Here is a 24,191-nt window from a genome sequence, read left to right as displayed (position 1 = left end):
CTGTTCAGAAGACTCATTCACCTCTCGCATCTCGTATCTTGTAATGTGAGAAAGTCACCAGTTCACACGGTCACCGGTAAAACTGATACTCTCAGCTGCTGATTAGCACAAAATCTTTTGTGGGTAAACCTATGAAATGAAGCAGATTGCAGGTGCAAATACTTCACGGTGATGTAACATTCTCAGGGAAAACCTCTGATTAAACACCGTCTGGCCCGATGGCTGTGTGGAGTCTGACCCATTCATTATTGAAAGTGTTTGGTCATCTCTGAACACGATACACCCACACAGTCATATCAGTGGAGAGCAATTATGTGTGCGACAGGCTCTCTTCTAGATTTAGGGACTACCACGGGGCCATGGGCGATTTTAGACAGGGGCCAGGGTGGGCCAGGGCCCCTGTAGAATTGGTCCTGGCCCCCCCTATGGCCCCTGTGCCGAGTAGTCAACATTTTTTTTTTTAATGAAGAAAGTTGGTATGTTAGAGCTGAATGAATATGTTCTAATGCAAGATGAAGTTTTCAGCTTTTAATTCAATTAATTACATGCTTTGTATGTGCTTCAGATGCTGAAGCAGGTGTTTTGCAGGTATTTTAGGCAACACTGGGTTTAGAAAAAGGCCGATATTTGGCAAAAGTAGGTCGAAGAATATAAGGTACATGACCCCCCCCCCTCAAAACATGTTGGCCCCTCTCTGGCCCCCCTTGTAATTTTGGTCTAGAATCGCCACTGCACGGGGCGTAACAAACGTCCCCGCCAATTTTTAAATTCAATCTGAGTTTGAAGTCATACGGTATCATCCTCCTTGCAGACCATTTTGGATCAGCGAGTGAATTTTCTCTCTTACGGTCCGACAGCGACACTCAGTGGCAGTTTAGTGAAACTGCAGCTGCATATATTCGAACGAAAACACTCACCGAGAGCAAAAATCTCCTTACTTTTTATTTTATTTTATTTCACGCTTGCTTTGGGAATATAAACATGTGTTTCATGTTCAAATAAAACCAACAAAGCTCTTTTTGAATTGGACAGAATAAATAGAGATGATTTGTGTGCAAGATTGAGCACAAATCTCGCTTTTTGGCCTTTAGGTTCCAGTAGATTTCCTTTTTTCCACAGTACTTCTCCTTCCTGTATGATGTTTGTGTATATATATATATATATACGTATATATGCTGGATCCACTCATTCTACTCTGTCATTTTGTGCATTGTGTACATTGAACAGAATGGTTTCTCTTGTTCACAGGAAGGTGCCTCTCACACTTGATGTGTGCTGTGTGGCTGACCTGTCAATAAAGCCAGACTCCACCCATGCCTACAGAGCACAAGTCCTGCAGAAGAGACTCTTAACAAACTGATTAAAATGAGGAAATACTGTAGAGTCTCAGATCACATATTTCACACCTGATTGACAGCAGATAACAGAAAGGGTGATAGGGAGCGTTCAAGATGCAAACTATAGAGTTTAATGTCAGATTTAATCACGCTGACCCCTCCGACTTTCTGTTAATGAGAACTGAGAAATGCATATTGTCTGTCCACATAATTTTATTCAAAGTCAGTCATTTGACTTACCTTCTACTACCTCCGATAACCTACCTGCTTATCAACACATTACATGTAGTGTGAATGTGTGAATCTATTGCAACATATCATTTGTGTTGACAAAGTTATGTAGACTGCAGGACTGCATTAGTACCTCCAGGGATAATGCTGCTGTCGAGTGGAAACCTTGTAAATCCATATTTTGTTACTAGGTCACTGTTAGAAACTTTTCAGATGGTGACCATAAATATCAACATTAAGAGAATGGGTCAAGCCTTGTGTTGTATTTCTGTAGAGCCTGACAAAGAATAAGCACACAAATGTTTTTCTCCCATTATTGACAGCACCTTTCTGCTCAAGGCCCCTGTGCACTTGCCCAGATTGCCCGTATGGTAGATCCGGCCATGGTAAACAGGCAGCAACACATAAAATGGTGATGGTAAATTTGTTGATTTTATGGTTTATGGATGTGAAATAAATACTTATTGTTTCATATAACATTTTAATTGAACATTTTCACTTTGCACAAGAGATAAGTTAAGATATTTCGGCAGTGGCCAGTAAGTGTAAACGTGTCAAAGTTTAGGTCAAACTAACTGAAGTGGTCTGAGTGTTGCCTTTAAGGGAAGGAAACAGCAGACTACATTCAAAAGAAGAAGTTCGAGAAAAACTCTGATGTCATATTCAAATGAAATGTAACTTCTCCCTCTCTTCTGCATTTTTATTGAAGCAAAGTAGAAACATTTCTCAGACTCGGAGCAGCTGAGTGACAGACAGTCAGTGCTGGATGTGAGGATGAGGTACACTATGATCTGTGTACTGGGATTATTCTGTAAGTACATTACTGACTTTGTTTACATGGCAAAGATTAAAGAACATGTTCCTGATTAATCAGACTTACAGAGTATCACTGTTTTAATCAGTTTCAGGTTTTGGTAAAGTAAGGTATTGTTATGTATGTAGATTTAAAATTTCATGTTTGTTTGTTTAAAAATGTTTTGTTTTGTTTAACATATTTCATTTTAAAGAGTTGTTTTACTTTTATGTGTTACTTCCTACTGACTGTATATACTACATACAACGGTTATGTAGTAATATACAGTATGTAGTCATGGGTGTGAAATAAATACTTATTGTTCATTCAACATAATAATGTAACATTTTCCAGGCACAAACCTTTGCACAAGACATAAGTTAAGATATTTCGGCAGTGGCCAGTAAGTGTAAACGTGTCAAAGTTTAAGTCAAACCAACTGATGTAGTCTGAGTGTTGCCTTTAAGGGAAGGAAACATAGGCAGACTAACTTCAAAAGAAGAAGTTTGAGAAAAACTTTCATTTCAAATGAAATGTAACTTCTCCCTCTTTTCTGCATTTTTATTGAGGCAAAGTAGAAACATTTCTCAGACTAATCAACTTCTTTGCTTTATGAAACTCCTGGGTTACTATGATAGTATGTTTTGGGTCATTGTCCATCTGTACTGTGAAGCGCCATCCAATCAACTTTGCTGAATTTGGGTGAATCTGAGCAAATAGTAAATACTAGAGACATATTGCCATTAGAAGCCATGCATGCCCAACCATCACACTGCCTTCATCTTGTTTTACAGATGATGTGGTATGCTTTGAATCATGAGCCGTTCCACGCCTTGTCTACCCTTTTTTCTTTCCATCATTCTGGTACAGGTTGATCAGAGTTACATCTGTCCAAAGAATGCTGTTCCTGAACTATGCTGCTTTTTAGATGTTTTTTGGCGAAGTCTAATCTAGCCTTTCTATGCTTGAGGTCTATGAATGAACCTTCTGTATTTGCTCACGTGAGGTCTTCTCTTTACGGTAGACTTGGATAATGACATGTCTATCTCCTGGAGAGTGTTCTTCACTTGGCTGGATGTTGTAAAGGGTTTTTTTATGTGGACACTACTAATGTGCTTGAGAGCCCTCTGATGGAATTTTTGTGGTTTTTGCAACCTAAGGATGACCTGTTTTACTTTCATTGAGAGCTCTTTTGATTGCATGTTGTGGTCCAGACCTTTTACCTGCTTAACCGATGATGAAATGACAATTATTTATGGTCCCCTTCCTCCAATTTGGATGTGAATATCCTCAAATTAAAGCTGATAATCTGCACTACATAGCTGTAAATTGAATATGTTTTGGTAAACAGATAAAATAACAAAACTGTCAGTGTCCAGATGTATATGGGCCTAACTGTATATGTATTATAAATGTCTTCATTATGATTTTGACATTTTTTTTCAGTTTATCTGATCAAGTTTCTTTCTTTTTTTAGTGATGAATACACTCTTCTATGGACAGTCTAAAGGTGATCTATTTTTTTTTAAATTTATATATTATATTCACATGTACTGTATTACTCTTAAAAACCCTTGTTGCGTGTCACATATATGTATCATTTTACTCCAAGTATCAATATAAATTCTCAAATGACTTTATTATTGCCCAAAAGTGTAAAATAGTATTTTCCTCGAAATGCATGTTCATGTAGGGAGACCAGATGTTGTGCTGACCTTTGAGAAAAATTTGATATTTACCAAAGAGTTGGTTAACTGTATTTACTGATAATGTATTATCAACATGGTAAAAGTGTGACAATCCTCAGTTCAGCTCAGTTTATTACTTGACCAACTTTTCCCCCTGCTAGAAATAATCTTTTCACATGTGAATGTTTTAAGAAACATGGCTGTGACCACCCAGGTCAACATCTGTTTTTGTATAAACTTTACGTCTTAATGCTGAATAAAGGGTTTTGATTCTTATTCATTTTTAATTTAATTTAAATTTACAGTAATCTGCCTGCTTCGTAACCCAGACAGCAACAACACAACTACAGGACATTATTAAACCGTTCCCAAAATGACTAATGTTGAACAGTCAAGTCTCTCTGCACTGTGAGATGAATGACTCCTGTAAGAGTTTAAGTTTCGGTATTCTGGAGGACTGTTGTCCTCAGTAAAACATCTTTATCTGACAAACAGATGTGATTACAAAGGTCTGCTCATACTACTTGATTATCTGTTTATTTATGTTTTTCATGCCTTGTATTTTTTTCTCTCTTCATTTTATATTGTTGTGTCCTAACTGTGTATATTTGGTTTGAACAGCTTCCAAGAAGGCTGTTGTGACTCTGCAACCAAATTGGCCTCTGATATACAAAGGAGAGGCGATCATGCTTAGATGTGAGATTAACGACAGAGACACAGAGTGGGAGTATGAATGGAAGAGTCCCCATGACACATTTCGAAATAACAGTGAATACAGGATTAGCCAAGTTTCTCCACACCACAGTGGAAACTACAGCTGTAGAGGCAACATGAGAAATGCACAAAACATTTCAACAGAGTGGAGTGCTGACATCACAGTGACAGTATATTGTAAGTTTGATCCCATTCAATTTTACACTGAAAATATTAAATGTTCAAGAAAATATATTTTTGTTAATACATATTTAGATAATATATCATTAAGATTACATCACATATTTACATGCAAAATAAAATATCTATAATAGATAAAATGATACCACTTTAGATCAGATATATTTGCTGTCTAGGGACTAAAGTTTTATTATAACATTCATTCATTTTCATTCTGACAAAATTACTTTCCAACAGATACACCAGTACCTGTCCTCACTGTGTCTCCATTATGGCTGAGTCCTGGAGACTCAGTAACTCTGAGCTGTGAGGTTGAACATCCATCTGCAGGATGGAGGTTTTACTGGTATAAGGCTGTTCCCAAAGAATATGAGTACCCTGATCACATCTATGAGCTTCTACCTGGTAGCATCAATGGGACTGAACAGGATTCCTACATCATTCATGGACCGACACACACAGCAGGATATAAGTGCAGGGCTGGAAGAGGAGACCCAGTGTATTACACTCAATACAGGCATGGGTTTGTTTGGTCTGGAGGTGAGTTTGTTTGTTTTTGTCTCCTTCTGTCAAGACACACTTGTGATTTCAATATTTGGTTATTGATTGTGGTGAACCTTTGACCTTTCTCAAGATTTCAATTCAACACACTCACCAAAAACACTGTTGATGAATTATTTTACATACTGGACTGAGCTGTATTTCCTTCTTTATATCTTCAGTTGATCTGAAAGCATTAAAGCACCAAAAACTGAGATATTAGTATTTTACTTGTCTAAACCAAACTCTTTTCTTTGCAATGAACACTTTGGATACTTGAGCTCATCTTACAGTCAATATTCATTACTATTACTGACACAGCAGGCTGGACAGGTGTGGTTAAATGAGACTTTATCTGTTCATCAGTGTATCGGGGCGGCACAATCAGGCAACGTATAGACAAACAAAACAGTCAGAAGCTGATCATGAAAACTCAACTCAACTTTATTTATATAGCACTTTAAAACAACCACAGCTGAAACAAAGTGCTGTAAATAAATAGATAAAACAACACAGGAACATAAAACAGTCAGCAGGCAACAAATTAGGTAAATGGACAAAGTGCAGAAACAACTAGTAACCTGAGAAAACTCAGAAGAAGAGAACAAATATAGTCAAAACATCCCTAAAACAGCTCAAACCACTCTGTAGCACACTTCTTGTCTCCACTGTCAGTCCATATGCTCTGTATGTTCTTAACACTCAGTTTCACTAAAACACAGCACCTGGTGCCTCATTTATATGATTCAGATGTTTTTATTCTCACGATAAATAGTGTTAAAAGTACAAAAAAGCAAATTATTTCCATTGTGATCTTTTTAAATTGAATATCTGTACTTGGTTTTTCATGACATGTTTTTCAGATGTTCATTCAGCATTGACTCTCAAAGTGAGTCCTGACAGAGTGCAGCACTTCAGCTCTGACTTTGTCTCACTGAGCTGTGAAGGAAACTTTACTAAGTGGAGAGTGAGGAGCTTTCCTGAAGACCACTACTTCATATTCAGGTCAGCCTGTTATAAGTGGAACTCCATGACTGAATCCACATGCAACATCTACAGATCACGGAAGAGACATGCAGTGTACTGGTGTGAGTCTGGATCAGGAGAGTTCAGCAATGCAGTCAACATCACTATACAGAGTATGTTTTCATTACATATATTTTATTTTCATCTTGTATTTAAATTATTTTCAACATGGTGTCACTAAGTACACTTTCTGTGTAGACCAACAAGTTATATACTTTCCCTTTTGATAGAAAAAATATGTTTCATTATTTTCTTTAACAAAGAACTAAAAGCCCATTAAACTATTATTGCTAAAGATTGTAATAAAGAAATATCATCCCATCAGAAAGAAAATCAGACATTATGTGTATCATGCAAATTAAGTCGTGTGCTTGTCAAAAACAGTCAATTTGATATAATTGAAAATAGTAAAGGGCTTGCCTCTCAACAAAAAACTCAGCCATGAAACAAATTAAAGTTTCCTCATATTTAGATAAAAATTCAAAACCAATATTTAATAGATCCAAGATGATTCAATTAAAACACTGATTTAGTTTGAGGTGTGTTTGTGACAACAGCCCTCCACTGTTTCTTTCATGTGTACCTGTTAGCTCCAGAGCTAACTAGCCATAGCTGTATTTCCTGTTACAAGACACGTGTGTAATAAAGCTGAAATGTTGGGTCTTTGCTCAGCTACACTGAGTCTGTGAGATATATTAGTTGGAGAAGAATAAAAGTATAGTTTTATGTCATCTTGTTCTAAAGGTCACCAGCTGGTCTCTGACTGAAACTTCTTATTCTTTGACTGTTTTACAGATCCATATATCATCCTGGTGAGCCCTGTGCATCCTGTGACTGAAGGAGAGTCTGTTATTCTTGGCTGCAAACTGAGGACAGGAGAATTACTTTCAAATGTGGTTTTCTATCAAAATGACAAACTTATCCAAAATGATACCAGCAGAGAGCTGAATATCTCTGCAGTGTCAAAGTCAGACGAAGGCTTCTACAAGTGTAAATACTCAGGAAATGAATCACCACGGAGTTGGATGTCAGTTCAGGGTGAGTAGGATTAAAACAATTCATTCATTTAGTTTTTTTTGTTAAATGTGTTTCTGTCTTTAAAAGAAATGTGGTCAAACAGAAATGAATGTTTACCGATTTCGTTTCAGATGATTTAACATATTGGACTAACTTGTCTTACACTTTACATAAGGACCATTCAATATGTATCCATCTTAATACAAATATAAATTAATGACCAGTCAAACACTGCTTAAAGACTTTGTCAATTCAGCATGAGAAAAGTGTTATAGAAGTTAATTAAACGTATAACTAGTTGTCATTTATTATCCATTACAGCAGTGCCAGTGTCCAGGAATGAAAACTCTTCATCTCTTATACCATTAATTGTTGGACCGGTTTGTGGAGTTGTATTTATTATTCTTTTGCTCCTGTTGTATCGCTACAGACGATCCAAAGGTGAGACTTTTTCCTTCTGAATTTAAGTGTTTTATGATTTAATTATTCAAATACAAAGCTGTATTCTGATGCCATGATGTGGAATAACAAACAAATAATTTACAATAAATATCCTTTTCACAGATTCACACTCTATCAGGTTGGTACAAAACTCTCCTCTCTTTTTGTAATGTAATAGCAGTACCTTCAATTTAACTTATTAAATTCATTGTATTTGTTAACAATTTTAGGCCAATCCAGTCTGAGAGAACCAATCAGGACTCTCCCACCCATCACATGGTCAACCTCAATGAAACTCCAGATCATGTATACTCCTCTCTTCTCCATGGTCAGTCTACTACATTTATATTACTCTTTTTCTACATTAAGGTCAATTGGTTTTAATGAATATTAACCAAAAGCCACTGCAAGACTTAATATGCTCATATCAGTAACGCGTCCAAACAAGTCCATGCTGAGGTCCAGATGAAGTTTAATACTGTTTACTGAGCTGATTTATTAAGCATCAATTTCTACTAAGAAACTAAAGACTCCAAAACATCTAAGATTCCCTGTTGTTACACAAAAAACAAGGAAAAGAAACATGAGGATTTTTGTTACTTTTACTTTTACTCACAGGTGATGTTAGTATCTATGAATCAGTCAGAGGCTCTGAAGACCCTGAAAACGGTAGAGTATACACCTTCACATGGAGCAGTCTGAAACGCAACAATTGCATCATTTAAGGGAAAATGATTAACAAAATAAAACAAAACCAACAAATATCCTTGTCACAGTTTCATGCTTCATTGATTTAAATTAATGTGGATATTTGTGAATGAATGCATTAATCGGCAAATGTGTATTCAGATTTACAAGAGTATCAATACTTGAGAATGTGTTGACAAAATTGTAAATACGTACAGTTGGGCTGGGTGATATCGTCTTGGTTTTAATCAGTTTTTAAAATGTATAAATCATAAAAGTTATTTGATCAGGCTATTAACATTAGCAGGTTGGAGTCATGTCAGTCCTGCACCACATGCACACCTTCCACAGGATAGATGTCTCTGACTATCTCACAGTGAATTTAACAGTCATATCTATGAGAAAGACAGACTGTAAATGACTCTGCATACTGATCTGTGCTCTTGGTTTGTTTTTAGATGTTTATGTCAACTCTGGAGCACAAAGTCAGAATCTGAAACTAACCAATCGGCAACGGTGAGAGCTGAAAGGTGTGACTTCTAAGTGACACAAGTGAATCATAATTGTACCTATTCAGCCTTTATCGGCAGGTCTTTTGACTGTCTGGGGCAAGGATGTTTAACTGCAGTACAGTGTGGGCTCTTCCTAAATTATGTAGTAATGGAAAATAGTAAAACCTCTTAGTAAATACATATATACTGTTAATTTTTGTATTCCATATAATACACATGTAGATAGAAGAAACTGTAGCTGTTGACTGAAAATAGAACACAATAAGATAGTATTGCATTGCTTGCATCATTTTGTGCCATTATATAATTTGTTGTGTCCTTTTTCAGAAGCTTAAATAGATTATGTTGTTATTGCATGAAGTAGAAACCAGTGTTGAAAGTTAACAACAGTTGTTAAATACAGTAAATTGAAGGGTTAGGGTTAATGAGTTCCATTACCAGTGATTTTTGCTTTTTTTAGGCTACATGGAAGATAAAATCCTCATTAGCAACAGAGTATTATTTCAGGCTATTGTTATTGTGACATTTACTTCATGTTGTTTATCAAATGTAGTGACATGTTCATGTGTGCAGCTTCATATTTAACTTATGTATAATTGAAATGTTGAGAAAACATGTTACAGTTATAAATGCTGTTGTAATGCAATAAAAAGAAAGCAGTGTTAATTGTTAGATTCATTAAGCACAATAAATGATTTCAGAAAAGTTAGTTTATGCTGTTTTGTATGTGTAATGTCTGTTATTTTTCTTTTTGGAATTCTCTCACAATCTCATTTGCCAAATAAATGTGAACATGTGATTGATATTTGTACCTTAATGCTGTGAAGACGTACTGCATTTCAGCCTGGCAGCAGAGGAGGACTACTGCTGCTCCTTGTCCCTCCTCAGCACATACTGCTTCAGCAGGGTGTCCTTCACAGCCAGAGTCCAGACCCTGTTCCTGTAGCTGAGAGACAAGAGTTTGTCAAAATATCACATCAACTACATCTACACACCTTCTAATGAAAAACCAACATCACATAGTGACTCATCTGCGCATGTCATCAGCAACAGTGAACACAACAGCTGTAGATCCTGTGGGGTGAGTGGTTTCAGTAGAGCCCTGCATATGTCTGCTCCTCAAAACCTTAACGTAGAGTGACTCAATTAACATAAATGAAAGGGGGCAAAATATGAGGAACACTTTTCAATATAATGCACCTCAGTACATCACCACCACTACCTTAATTGCAACAGTAAAGTAAAATTATCACATCTCTGACAATGTTTTAAAAAAACCTGAATGTATAACTAAGCTCTGTAAATGGATTTATGTGTGTTCCTGATAAAGTGGACAGTGGGTCTATAAAGACGTCAGCTGTTACACACAGATTTCAGGTTAATATTGTGCACTTATTTGTAATAAAAAAAGTACTTATGGATGAATCCTGAGTTCCATGTCCATCTGTCATAACATTTTTATTTTAAGTAGCAAAAGTAGTAAAAGTTCAAGATAAGCTCTCCTCCACCACCAGAATTTTGGACTGAAGATTGTTGAATGTGTCGCTGCCATTAATATAAAAATAAATCCCTTTAAATATTCTACACAGATGAAGATGTCTGAAAATTTAAAAAAAGAAAAAATCTTTGATGCAAGTTAAACTGTGTTCAGAAGACTCATTCACCTCTTGCATCTCGTATCTTGTAATGTGAGAAAGTCACCAGTTCACACGGTCATCGGTAAAACTGATGCTCTCAGCTGCTGATTAGCACAAAATCTTTTGTGGGTAAACCCATAAAATGAAGCAGATTGCAGGTGCAAATACTTCACGGTGATGTAACATTCTCAGGGAAAACCTCTGATTAAACACCGCCTGGCCCGATGGCCGTGTGGAGTTTTCTTTGACCCATTCATTATTGAAAGTGTTCGGTCATCTCTGAACACGATACACCCACACAGTCATATCAGTGGAGAGCAATTATGTGCGCGACAAGCTGCCATTAACTCAGGCTCTCTTGTAGATTCAGGGACTACCACGGGGCGTAACAAACGTCCCCGCCAACTTTTAAATTCAATCTGAGTTTGAAGTCATACGGTATCGCCCTCCTTGCAGACCATTTTGGATCAGCGAGTGAATTTTCTCTCTTACGGTCCGACAGCGACACTCAGTGGCAGTTTAGTGAAACTGCAGCTGCATATATTTGAACGAAAACAGTCACCAAGCGCAAAAATCTCCTTACTTTTTATTTAATTTTATTTCACGCTTGCTTTGGGAATATAAACGTGTGTTTCATGTTCAAATAAAACCAACAAAGCTCTTTTTGAATTGGACAGAATAAATAGAGATGATTTGTGTGCAAGATTGAGCACAAATCTTGCTTTTTGGCCTTTAGGTTCCAGTAGATTTCCTTTTTTCCACAGTACTTCTCCTTCCTGTATGATGTTTGTATATATATATATATGCTGGATCCACTCATTCTACTCTGTCATTTTGTGTATTGTGTACATTGAACGGACAGGAAGGTGCCTCTCACATTTGATGTGTGCTGTGTGCTGACCTATCAATAAAGCCAGGCTCCACCCATGCCTACAGAACAGAAGTCCTGCAGAAGAGACTCTTAACAAACTCATTAAAATGAGGAAGTACTGTAGAGTCTCAGATCACGTATTTCACACCTGATTGACAGCAGATAACAGAAAGGGTGATAGGGAGCGTTCAAGATGCAAACTATAGAGTTTAATGTCAGATTTAATCACGCTGACCCCTCCGACTTTCTGTTAATGAGAACTGAGAAATGCATATTGTCTGTCCACATAATTTTATTCAAAGTCAGTCATTTGACTTACCTTCTACTACCTCCGATAACCTACCTGCTTATCAACACATTACATGTAGTGTGAATGTGTGAATCTATTGCAACATATCATTTGTGTTGACAAAGTTATGTAGACTGCAGGACTGCATTAGTACCTCCAGGGATAATGCTGCTGTCGAGTGGAAACCTTGTAAATCCATATTTTGTTACTAGGTCACTGTTAGAAACTTTTCAGATGGTGACCATAAATATCAACATTAAGAGAATGGGTCAAGCCTTGTGTTGTATTTCTGTAGAGCCTGACAAAGAATAAGCACACAAATGTTTTTCTCCCATTATTGACAGCACCTTTCTGCTCAAGGCCCCTGTGCACTTGCCCAGATTGCCCGTATGGTAGATCCGGCCATGGTAAACAGGCAGCAACACATAAAATGGTGATGGTAAATTTGTTGATTTTATGGTTTATGGATGTGAAATAAATACTTATTGTTTCATATAACATTTTAATTTAACATTTTCACTTTGCAAAAGAGATAAGTTAAGATATTTCGGCAGTGGCCAGTAAGTGTAAACGTGTCAAAGTTTAGGTCAAACTAACTGAAGTGGTCTGAGTGTTGCCTTTAAGGGAAGGAAACATAAGCAGACTAAATTCAAAAGAAGAAGTTCGAGAAAAACTGTGATCTCATATTTGAATGAAATGTAACTTCTCCCTCTCTTCTGCATTTTTATTGAAGCAAAGTAGAAACATTTCTCAGACTCGGAGCAGCTGAGTGACAGACAGTCAGCGCTGGATGTGAGGATGAGTTCCACTATGATCTGTGTGCTGGGATTATTCTGTAAGTACATTACTGACTTTTTGTTTGCATGGCACAGATTAAAGAACATGTTCCTGATTAATCAGACTTACAGAGTATCACTGTTTTAATCAGTTTCAGGTTTTGGTAAAGTAAGGTATTGTTATGTATGTAGATTTTAAATTTCATGTTTGTTTGTTTAAAAATGTTTTGTTTTGTTAAACATACTTCATTTTAAATTAGTTGTTTTACTTTTATTTGTTACTTCCTACTTACTGTATATACCACATACGACGGTTAGGTCCATAAATATTTGGAAAGTGACACAGTTTTCGTAATTTTGGCTCTGTATACCACCACAATGGATTTGAAATGAAAGATGTGATTGAAGTGCAGACTTTCATCTTTAATTCAAGGGGAAATTGCAAGCATTTTTATACACAGTCCACTTATTTCAGGGGCTCAAAAGTAACTGGACAAACTTAAGTAATCATAAATAAAATCTTAATTTTTAAAACCTTGTCAAGAATCCTTTGCATGCAATAATTGCCTGAGGTTTGGAACTCATGAACGTCACCAAACACTGGGTTTCCTTCTTTGTGATGTTTTACCAGGCCGTTACTGCAGCTGTCTTCAGTTGTTTGTTTGTGGATCTATTTGCCTTACGTTTTGTCTTTAGCAAGTGAAATCCATGCTTGATCAAGTTGAGATCAGATGATTGACTCGTCCATTGTAGAATAATCCACTTCTTTGCTTTATGAAACTCCTGGGTTACTATCATAGTATGTTTTGGGTCATTGTCCATCTGTACTGTGAAGCGCCATCCAATCAACTTTGCTGAATTTGGGAGAATCTGAGCAAATAGTAAATACTAGAGACCTATTGCCATTAGAAGCCATGCATGCCCAACCATCACACTGCCTTCATCTTGTTTTACAGATGATGTGGTATGCTTTGAATCATGAGCCGTTCCACGCCTTGTCTACCCTTTTTTCTTCCCATCATTCTAGTACAGGTTGATCAGAGTTACATCTGTCCAAAGAATGCTGTTCCTGAACTATGCTGCTTTTTAGATGTTTTTTGGCAAAGTCTAATCTAACCTTTCTATGCTTGAGGTCTATGAATTGTTTTCACCTTGACGTGAACCCTCTGTATTTGCCCACGTGAGGTCTTCTCTTTATGGTAGACTTGGATAATGATATGTCTACCTCCTGGAGAGTGTTCTTCACTTAGCTGAGTGAAAACACAACACAATTACAAATTGTAACTAATGAAAAGCCAACCATTATGAATATGAAGGTCAAACAATGAAGAGTTTTATTAAATAACTAGAAAATTCCAGGGACATTTTGAGTGCTACGGGTCTACTGCCGGGACGAGTACACGATTTATTTTTTCCTTATGAATGTACTTTATTCTCAGTTTCACATCTCTGAAAATATTAATGAATGTTATTATCATATTTAAGCATAAATAATATTTATTTAAACTTATTAATTAAAGTCTACATATTTTTTTCCACAGACAGGACCATCACTGTTAGGAAATTATTAAGTAAATCTTCAAATAATTTAGAGAGTAGATTTTATTATACTTTTCATTTTAAATTACTTAGTTGTATGAAATGATATTATATACATTTTGTTCATCTTCTATTGATAAATGTTGAATCTTTTATATACCACAAATCATATTACTACAATACAAAACAATAAAACTATTTATTTTGTCCACAGTAAACATGAATTAATCACTCCATTCAAATGAATTAGCTCGGTTAACTGGCAAAACAGACAGACAGGAATTAGCCAATAACAAAAAAGTAGCTCAGTTTCTGCCCAGCGACAGGTTGCTAAGGGCAGCTAAGGCCCTGCGGTTGCCAAGGGCAGCTAAGGCCCTGCGGTTGCTAAGGGCAGCTAAGGCCCTGCGGTTGCTACGGCGATTTGAGAATCTGCTTGGAAAAAATTCTCAAAATTCTAAAGAATTTGGCTTCTGATAAGGTCCCAAACAATTGAAAACTGTGAGAAAACCGTAACTCCTGTCCAAAAACCGAAAACACCATGAGAGACACAGAAGCCGACAGATTCTGAAAGTGTTTATTTTATTCAGATATTCCTTAAAATGAGCGAGTAAGATCAATGTGAAACAGAGTGAGATTCTTTTGGAAAAAAAAAAAGACTTACGGGTGGTGTTTAGCTCAGTGGGTAGAGCACCCGCCCCATGTGCTGAGACTACAGTCCTCGCTGCAGGTGAGCCCAGTTCAAATCCTGCACTAAGCAGTCCTATCCTGCGTGTCACTTCCCCTCTCTGCCTCCAGTTTCCTGTCTCTCTCTACTTGTCTGTCCATTTAAAAAAGGCAAAAAGCCCTAAAAAATATAATTAAAAAAAAAAAAAGACGATGACATGAGGGTCAATGGGGAGCGAGACAGGTATTGCCGCCGGTCTCGGCCCCCCAGTTTAAACTTTGTGCAGACCCCGCCTGTCAAAGTCACATTTTATGAAACCAAAAATGATTTGTCTCCTTTTTACGGTTTGGCCATGAGCTCGAGTTAAACATAAAAATTAAAGTTATTTTTTACTGCTTCTCTCACTCAAGCTAACTGCCACTTCCACTCTAACTTTGAAGAAAAAGTGATTTCCACTCCTCGTTTGATGGCTCATAGTTTGAAAAGTTTACATGTTATGTAAAAACAGTTTGGTATTTTTCCAGAGAGCACAAAGTTTCCTCCGTTTTAAAGTTTGAATCACATTTCTACGTGCACGTATGAGAGAGCTAGGTGACTCTGAAAAAAGGTGAAAAAAGTTGAAATTTAGTTTTTTTTTCAAAAATTTCCCATTCGTTTCCAATGGAGAAATCTCCCGTTTTTTTGGGAATAACTTTGGGAAAAATTGGAATTTCAACACCAAAAGTCATAGCACCTCTTTCCCAATCGAGACGCACGTTTTGATGTATATATTGTCAGGGTTTTCTCAAAGCTGCGGGAGGGGTTACGCGCCAAAAAACGGCGGAAGAAGAAGCGGAATAATAAGTATGGAGAAGATTAATAGTTGCCTCGGGGCAGAGCACCCGTGGCACTAATGAATACAGAGGCAGAATACTGCAGTCATTCAAAAAAGTAAAGGTCTTGGCTTTATCTAGTTGTTGTAATATCCTTATTTGATGTTGACCTTCATCTATTGCTGCCACATTTATTGTTTAATGTGGTGATTAGTTATTTAATGTGTGCTGTGTGGCTGACCTATCAATACAGCCTGTCATCAAAGGCTCCCATGCCTACACAGTCCTGCAGAAGAAACTCTTAACTGATTAAAATGAGGAAATACTGCAGAGTCTTAGATTACGTATTTCACACCTGATTGACAGCAGATAGCAGACTGAGGCGATGGTGACGGTGACCATAAATATGTGTGTATTTCTGTAGAGCCCAACAAAAAAAAAGCACACATATTTTTTCTCCCATTATTGAGAGCACCTTTCTGCTCAAGGCCCCTGTGCACTTGCCCAGATTGCCCGTATGGTAGATCCGGCCATGGTAAACAGGCAGCAACACATAAAATGGTGATGGTAATTTTTTTGGTTTTATGGTTCATGGGTGTGAAATAAATACTTATTGTTCATTCAACATGTTAATGTAACATCTTCCAGGCACAAACCTTTGCACATGAGATAAGTTAAGATATTTCTGCAGTGGCCAGTAAGTGTAAACGTGTCAAAGTTTAGGTCAAACCAACTGATGTGGTCTGAGTGTTGCCTTTAAGGGAAGGAAACATGGGCAGACTAAATTCAAAAGAAGTTCGAGAAAAACTGTGATCTCATATTCGAATGAAATGTAACTTCTCCCTCTCTTCTGCATTTTTATTGAAGCAATGTAGAAACATTTCTCAGATTCCAATCAACTTTGCTGAATTTGGGAGAATCTGAGCAAATAGTAAATCATTATACCCCTCAGAATTCATCCAGCTGCTTCTGTGCTCTGTCACATCATCAATAAACACTAGAGACATATTGCCATTCGAAGCCATGCATGCCCAACCATCACACTGCCTTCATCTTGTTTTACAGATGATGTGGTATGCTTTGAATCATGAGCCGTTCCACATCTTGTCTACTCTTTTTTCTTCCCATCATTCTGGTACAGGTTGATCAGAGGCTGTCCAGAGAATGCTGTTCCTGAACTGTGCTGCGTTTTAGATGTTTTTTGGCAAAGTCTAATCTGGCCTTTCTATGCTTGAGGTGTATGAATTGTTTGCACCTTGACGTGAACCCTCTGTATTTGCTCACGTGAGGTCTTCTCTTTATGGTAGACTTGGATAATGACATGTCTATCTCCTGGAGAGTGTTCTTCACTTGGCTGGATGTTGTAAAGGGTTTTTTCTTAACCATGGAAAGGATCCTGCAATCATCCACGGATGCTGTCTTCTATTGACATACAGGTCATACAGGTCCCAGGTTTTGTGTTACTGAATTCAACAGTGCATTTTTTCCCCCTCAGAGCGTACCAGACTGTGTTTTTTGCAACCTAAGGATGACCTGTTTTACTTTCATTGAGAGCTCTTTTGATTGCATGTTGTGGTCCAGACCTTTTCCCTGCTTAACTGATGATGAAATGACAATTATTTATGGTCCCCTTCCCTTCCTCCAATTTGAATGTGATGTGAATATCCTCAAATTAAAGCTGATAATCTGCACTACATATCTGTAAATTGAATATGTTTTGGTAAAATAACAAAACTGTCAGTGTCCAGATGTACATGGGCCTAACTGTATATGTATTATAAATGTCTTCATTATGATTTTGACATTTTTTTCAGTTGATCTGATGAAGTTTCTTTCTTTTTTTAGTGATGAATACACTCTTCTATGGACAGTCTAAAGGTGACCTATTATTTTTTATTTCTATATTATATTCATGGTACTGTATTACTCTTAAACACCCTTGTTGTGTGTCACATGTATGTATCATTTTACTCCAAGTATCAATGTAAATTTTCAAATGACTTGATTATTGACCAAAAGTGTAAAATGGTATTTTCCTCAAAATGCATGTTCATGTAGGGAGACCAGATGTTGTGCTGACTTTGAGAAATATTTGATATTTATCGAAGAGTTTGTTTACTGCATGAAGAGAATCTCCTTATCTTCAAGTTTGGCATTTTAAATATCACCATCTGATACACATGTCACATGTATTATCAACAACGTAAAAGTGTGACAATCCTCAGTTCAGCTCAGTTTATTACTTGACCAACTTTTCCCCCTGCTACAAATAATCTTTTTCATACAGTGAATGTTTTAAGAAACATGACTGTGACCACCCAGGTCAACATCTGATTTTGTATAAACTTAATACTGAATAAAGGGTTTTCCTTATTAATTTTTAATTTAATTTAAATTTACAGTAATCTGCCTGCTTGGTAACCCAGACAGCAACAACACAACTGCAGGAGATTATTAAACCGTTCCAAAATGACTAATGTTGAACAGTCAAGTCTCTCTGCACTGTGAGATGAATGAATCCTGTAAGAGTTTAAGTTTCGGTATTCTGGAGGACTGTTGTCCTCAGTAAAACATCTTTATCTGACAAACAGATGTGATTACAAAGGTCTGCTCATACTACTTGATTATCTGTTTATTTATGCTTTTCATGCCTTGTGTTTTTTTCTCTCTTCATTTTATATTGTTTTGTCCTAACTGTGTATATTTGGTTTGAACAGCTTCCAATAAGGCTGTTGTGACTCTGCAACCCAATTGGCCTCTGATATACAGAGGGGAGAAGATCATGCTTAGATGTGAGATCCACGACCGAGACACAGAGTGGGAGTATGAATGGAAGAGTCCCCATGGCACATTTCCAAATAACAGTGAAAACAGGATTAGCCAAGCTTCTTCACGCCACAGTGGAAACTACAGCTGTAGAGGCAACATGAGAAATGCACAAAACATTTCAACAGAGTGGAGTGCTAACATCACATTGACAGTATATTGTAAGTTTGATCCCATTCAATTTTACACTGAAAATATTAAATGTTCAAGAAAATATATTTTTGTTAATACATTTTTAGATAATATATCATTAAGATTACATCACATATTTACATGCATACAAAATAAAATATCTATAATAGATAAAATGATACCGCTTTAGATCAGATATATTTGCTGTCTAAAGTTTTATTATAACATTTATTCATTTTCATTCTGAGAAAATCACTTTCCAACAGATACACCAGCAGCTGTCCTCACTGTGTCTCCATTATGGCTGAGTCCTAGAGACTCAGTAACTCTGAGCTGTGAGGTTGAACATCCATCTGTAGGATGGAGGTTTTACTGGTATAAGGCTGTTCCCAAGCTATCACAAAACTACTACCATGAGCTTCTACCTGGTAGCATCAAAGGGACTGAACAGGATTCCTACATCATTCATGGACCGACACACACAGCAGGATATATGTGTAGAGCTGGAAGAGGAGACCCAGTGTATTACACCCAATACAGCAGAGAGGGGTTTGTTTGGTCTGGAGGTGAGTTTGTTTGTTTTTGTCTCCTTCTGCTAAGACACACTTGTGATTTCAATATTTGGTTATTGATTGTGGTGAACCTATGACCTTTCTCCATCAAGTCCAGATTTCAATTCAACACACTCACCAAAAACAATGTTGATGTTGAATTATTTTACATACTGGACTGAGCTGGATTTCCTTCTTTATATCTTCAGTTGACCAGAAAGCATCAAAGCACCAAAAACTGAGATATTAGTATTTCAATTGTTATTAAATCCAAACTCCTTTCTTTGCAATGAACACTTTGGATACTTGAGCTCATCTTACAGCCAATACTGATTACTATTACTGACACAGCAGGCTGGACAGTTGTGGTTAAATGAGACTTTATCAGTTCATCAGCCAACGTATAGACAAAACAGTGAGAAGCTGATAATGAAAAGTCAGCAGGCAACAAATTAGGTAAATGGACAAAGTGCAGAAACAACTAGAAACCTGAGAAAACTCAGAAGATAAAAAGAAAAATAGTCAAAACATCCATAAAGCAGCTTAAACCACTCTGTAGCACACTTCCTGTCTCCACTGTCAGTCCATATGCTCTGTATGTTATTAACACTCAGTTTCACTAAAACACAGCACCTGGTGCCTCATTTATATGATTCAGATGTTTTTATTCTCACAATAAATAATGTTAAAAGTACAAAAAAGCCAATTATTTCCATTGTGATCTTTTTAAATCTGTGCTTGGTTTTTCATTACATGTTTTTCAGATGTTCATTCAGCATTGACTCTCAAAGTGAGTCCTGACAGAGTGCAGCACTTCACCTCTGATTCTGTCTCACTGAGCTGTGAAGGAAACTTTATTAAGTGGAGAGTGAGGAGCTTTCCCAAGGATCCCTACTTGATATTCAGGACAGACTGTTTTTACTGGAGGTCCATGACTGAATCCACATGCAACATTGACAGATTACAGCAGAGACATGCAGTGTTCTGGTGTGAGTCTGGATCAGGAGAGTTCAGCAATGCAGTCAACATCACCAGACTGGGTATGTTTTCATTACATATATCTTATTTTCATCTTGTATTTAAATTATTTTCAACATGGTTGAAAATAATTTCAACTTGTTGGTCTACACTTCCGGTGTAGACCAACAAGTTATATACTTTACCGTTTGATAGAAAAAATATGTTGTATTATATTTTTAATCATAAACTAAAAGCCCATTAAACTATTATTGTTTAAGATTGTAACAAAGAAATATCATCTCATCAGTAAGAAAATCAGACATTAAGTGTATCATGCAAATTAAGTCGTGTGCTTGTCAAAAACAGTCAATTTGATATCATTTAAAATAGTAAAGGGCTTGCCTCTCAACAAAAAACTCAAACAAATAAATTAAAGTCTCTTCATATTTAGATACAAATTCTAAATCAATATTTTATAGATCCAAAAGGCTTGGTTAACAGCTGTTTTGGTGTGCAACAATACCTTTCTTTATTCTTGATGATTGAATTAAAACACTGATTTAGTTTGAGGTGTTTTTGTGACAGCTCACTGTTTCTTTCATGTGTACCTGTTAGCTCCAGAGCTAACTAGCCATAGCTGTATTTACAGTTACAAGACACATGTGTAATAAAGCTGAAATGTTGGGTCTTTGCTCAGTTACACTGATTCTGTGAAATATATTAGTTGGAGAAAAATAAAGGTATATTTGTGATCTATTCTTATAGTTTTATGTCACCAGCTGGTCTCTGACTGAAACTTCTTATTCTTTAACTGTTTTACAGATCCATATATCATCCTGGTGAGCCCTGTGCATCCTGTGACTGAAGGAGAGTCTGTTATTCTTGGCTGCAAACTGAGGACAGGAGAATTACTTTCAAACGTGTCTTTCTATCAAAATGACAAACTTATCCAAAATGATACCAGCAGAGAGCTGAATATCTCTGCAGTGTCAAAGTCAGACGAAGGCTTCTACAAGTGTAAATACTCAGGAAATGAATCACCACAGAGTTGGATGTCAGTTCAGGGTGAGTAGGATTAAAACAATTCATTCATTTAGTTTTTTTGTTAAATGTGTTTCTGTCTTTAAAAGAAATGTGGTCAAACAGAAATGAATGTTTACCAGTTTCGTTTCAGCTGATTTATCATATTGGACTAACTTGTCTTACACTTTACATCAGGACCATTCAACAATTATCCATCTTAATACAAATATAAATAAATGATCAGTCAAGTACTGCTTTAACACTGTGTCAGTTCAGTTTAAGAAAAGTGTTATAGAAGTTAATTAAACGTATAACTAGTTGTCATTTATTATCTATTACAGCAGTGCCAGTGTCCAGGAATGAAAACTCTTCATCTCTTATACCATTAATTGTTGGACCGGTTTGTGGAGTTGTATTTATTATTCTTTTGCTCCTGTTGTATCGCTACAGTCGATCCAAAGGTGAGACTTTTTCCTTCTGAATTTAAGTGTTTTATGATTTAATTATTCAAATACAAAGCTGTATTCTGATGTCATGATGTGGAATAACAAACAAATCATTTACAATAAATATCCTTTTCACAGATTCACACTCTATCAGGTTGGTACAAAACTCTCCTCTCTGTTTTTAAATGTAATAGCAGTACCTTCAATGTAACTTAAATTAATTGTATTTGTTAAAATATTTTAGGCCAATCCAGTCTGAGAGAACCAATCAGGACTCTCCCGCACATCACATGGTCAACCTGAATGAAACTCCAGATCATGTATACTCCTCTCTTCTCCATGGTCAGTCTACTACATTTATATTACTCTTTTTCTACATTAAGGTCAATTGGTTTTGATGAATATTAGCCCAAAGCCACTGAGAGACTTAATATGCTCGTATCAGTAACGCGTCCAAACAAGTTCATGCTGAGGTCCAGATTAAGTTTAATACTGTTTACTGATTGAAAAACAACAACAATGACTGACAAGCAGTTGTTGCATTATAATTATGAAACAATACCTGATGTGATATGATGTGATAATGTGGTGACGATGATGATAGTCAACAGAAAATATCAGAGCCCTTCTAACCCCCTTTGTTTAACTCAAGCCACCACCCTACTGCAATACTGAATAGCGCCACAAGGTGGTGGCACCCCCTTTTTGTTTTATAGTGTATACACAGCAGCCTTGTTGTGCTCTCCGGACATTCACAAGGGCTCTCAGTAACAAGTTGGTGGTGGTTGAGCTGTCTACGTCTTACTGCTCATGTATGATTAGTGAATGTAGCGCCGAGGAGACCTGGCTTTGTATGGTCGATGTTGAATACTGTAGAATAAAGCTACCGTGTGGAAATCCACACTTCTCTGTCTGTCGACTCTCTGAGCTAATTGCTAACCCTGCTAGCCTCTCCGCCTACACCAACTCACGTTACAGTGTGCAGTCCAAGCAAATACATAAACACATTCAAATATACATTTTGGCTCCTACAGCCACAATACATAAGATAGGAACCTGTTGTTGATCTCACTAAATAAACCAGTGGATCAGTTTGAGGAATAGTCTCAAAGATTTGTCACATAACTTGTGTCTTCTACCACATGCATAAAAGATCAAACTAGAACATGGTTTTAAATTGTTGTTATTGACCCAAAACTATAAGAATTTTGACTAGATTCCAAAAATGTTATCACTATTGTGGTGTTTGAACTTTGTAGTCTTGGTTGTGATTTATTAAGCATCAATGTCTACTAAGAAACTAAACACTCCAAAACATCTAAGATTCCCTGTTGTTATACAAAAATAAGAGAAGAAATAAAAGTTATAAAAGTGATGTTTGATTGGTATCATGCAATTAAAATGATTAATTTGATTTTCACCTTTTACTCACAGGTGATGTTAGTATCTATGAATCAATCAGAGGCTCTGAAGACCCTGAAAACGGTAGAGTATGCACCTTCACATGGAGCAGTCTGAAATTCAACAATTGCATCATTTATGGGAAAATGATTAACAAAACAAAACCAACAAATATCCTTTTCAGAGTTTCATGCTTCATTAATTTAAATAAATGTGGATATTTGTGAATGAATGCATTAATCAGTAAATGTGTATTCAGATTTACAAGAGTATCAATACTTGAGAATGTGCTGACAAATTTGTAAATACGTACACTCGGGCTGGGTGATATCTCTGACTGATTTCATGAATTCAAATTCTTTGATCAGTGTTTAAAATGACTGTTCATATTAGCAGTTTGTAGTCATGTCAGTCCTGCACCACATGCACACCTACCACAAGATAGATGTCTCTGACTATCTCATAGTGAATTTAACAGTCTATGAGAAAGACAGACTGTAAATTACTCTGCATACTGATCTGTGCTCTTGGTTTGTTTTTAGATGTTTATGTCAACTCTGGAGCACAAAGTCAGAATCTGAAACAAACCAAACGGAAACGGTGAGAGCTGAAAGGTGGGACTTCTAAGTGACACAAATGAATCATAATTGTACCTATTCAGCCTTTATCGGCAGGTCTTTTGACTGTCTGGGGCAAGGATGTTTAACTGCAGTACAGTGTGGGCTCTTCCTAAATGATGTAGTAATGGAAAATAGTAAAACCTCTTAGTAAATACATATATACTGTTAATTTTTGTAGTCCATATAATACACATGTAGATAGAAGAAAATGTAGCTGTTGACTGAAAATTGAACACAATAAGATAGTATTGCATTCATTTTGTGCCATTATGTATTTTTTTCCTTTTTCAGAAGCTTAAATAGATCATGTTGTTATTGCATGAAGTAGAAACCAGTGTTATGAAAGTTAACAACGGTTGTTCAATATAGTAAATTGAAGGAAAATAATATTGGACCTCATGTTGTTTCCACAACAATAAGCAAGGACACTTCAGGGAATTGAACCCAGAAAACCACGAGTACCATTACCAGTGATTTT

General features: G+C 36.6%; 1 protein-coding gene across 1 annotated transcript; it reads left to right on the top strand.

Moving 5' to 3' along the window:
* Positions 1 to 15,169: 15,169 nt before the first annotated feature.
* LOC128383558 (uncharacterized) lies at positions 15,170 to 23,697 on the top strand. The gene is made up of 9 exons (XM_053343164.1): positions 15,170 to 15,185; positions 18,472 to 18,741; positions 18,979 to 19,278; positions 20,028 to 20,303; positions 21,046 to 21,288; positions 21,588 to 21,646; positions 21,697 to 21,707; positions 21,937 to 22,034; positions 23,636 to 23,697. Exons 1-9 carry the CDS (start codon positions 15,170 to 15,172, stop codon positions 23,695 to 23,697), a joined length of 1,335 nt encoding a protein of 444 aa, XP_053199139.1.
* Positions 23,698 to 24,191: the final 494 nt, after the last annotated feature.

The sequence above is a fragment of the Scomber japonicus genome, chromosome 22 (genome assembly GCF_027409825.1).
Source record: "Scomber japonicus isolate fScoJap1 chromosome 22, fScoJap1.pri, whole genome shotgun sequence".
Lineage (NCBI taxonomy): Eukaryota > Metazoa > Chordata > Actinopteri > Scombriformes > Scombridae > Scomber > Scomber japonicus.
Note: the sequence above shows the minus strand (reverse complement) of the source record. Positions and strands in the feature narration are given on the sequence as shown.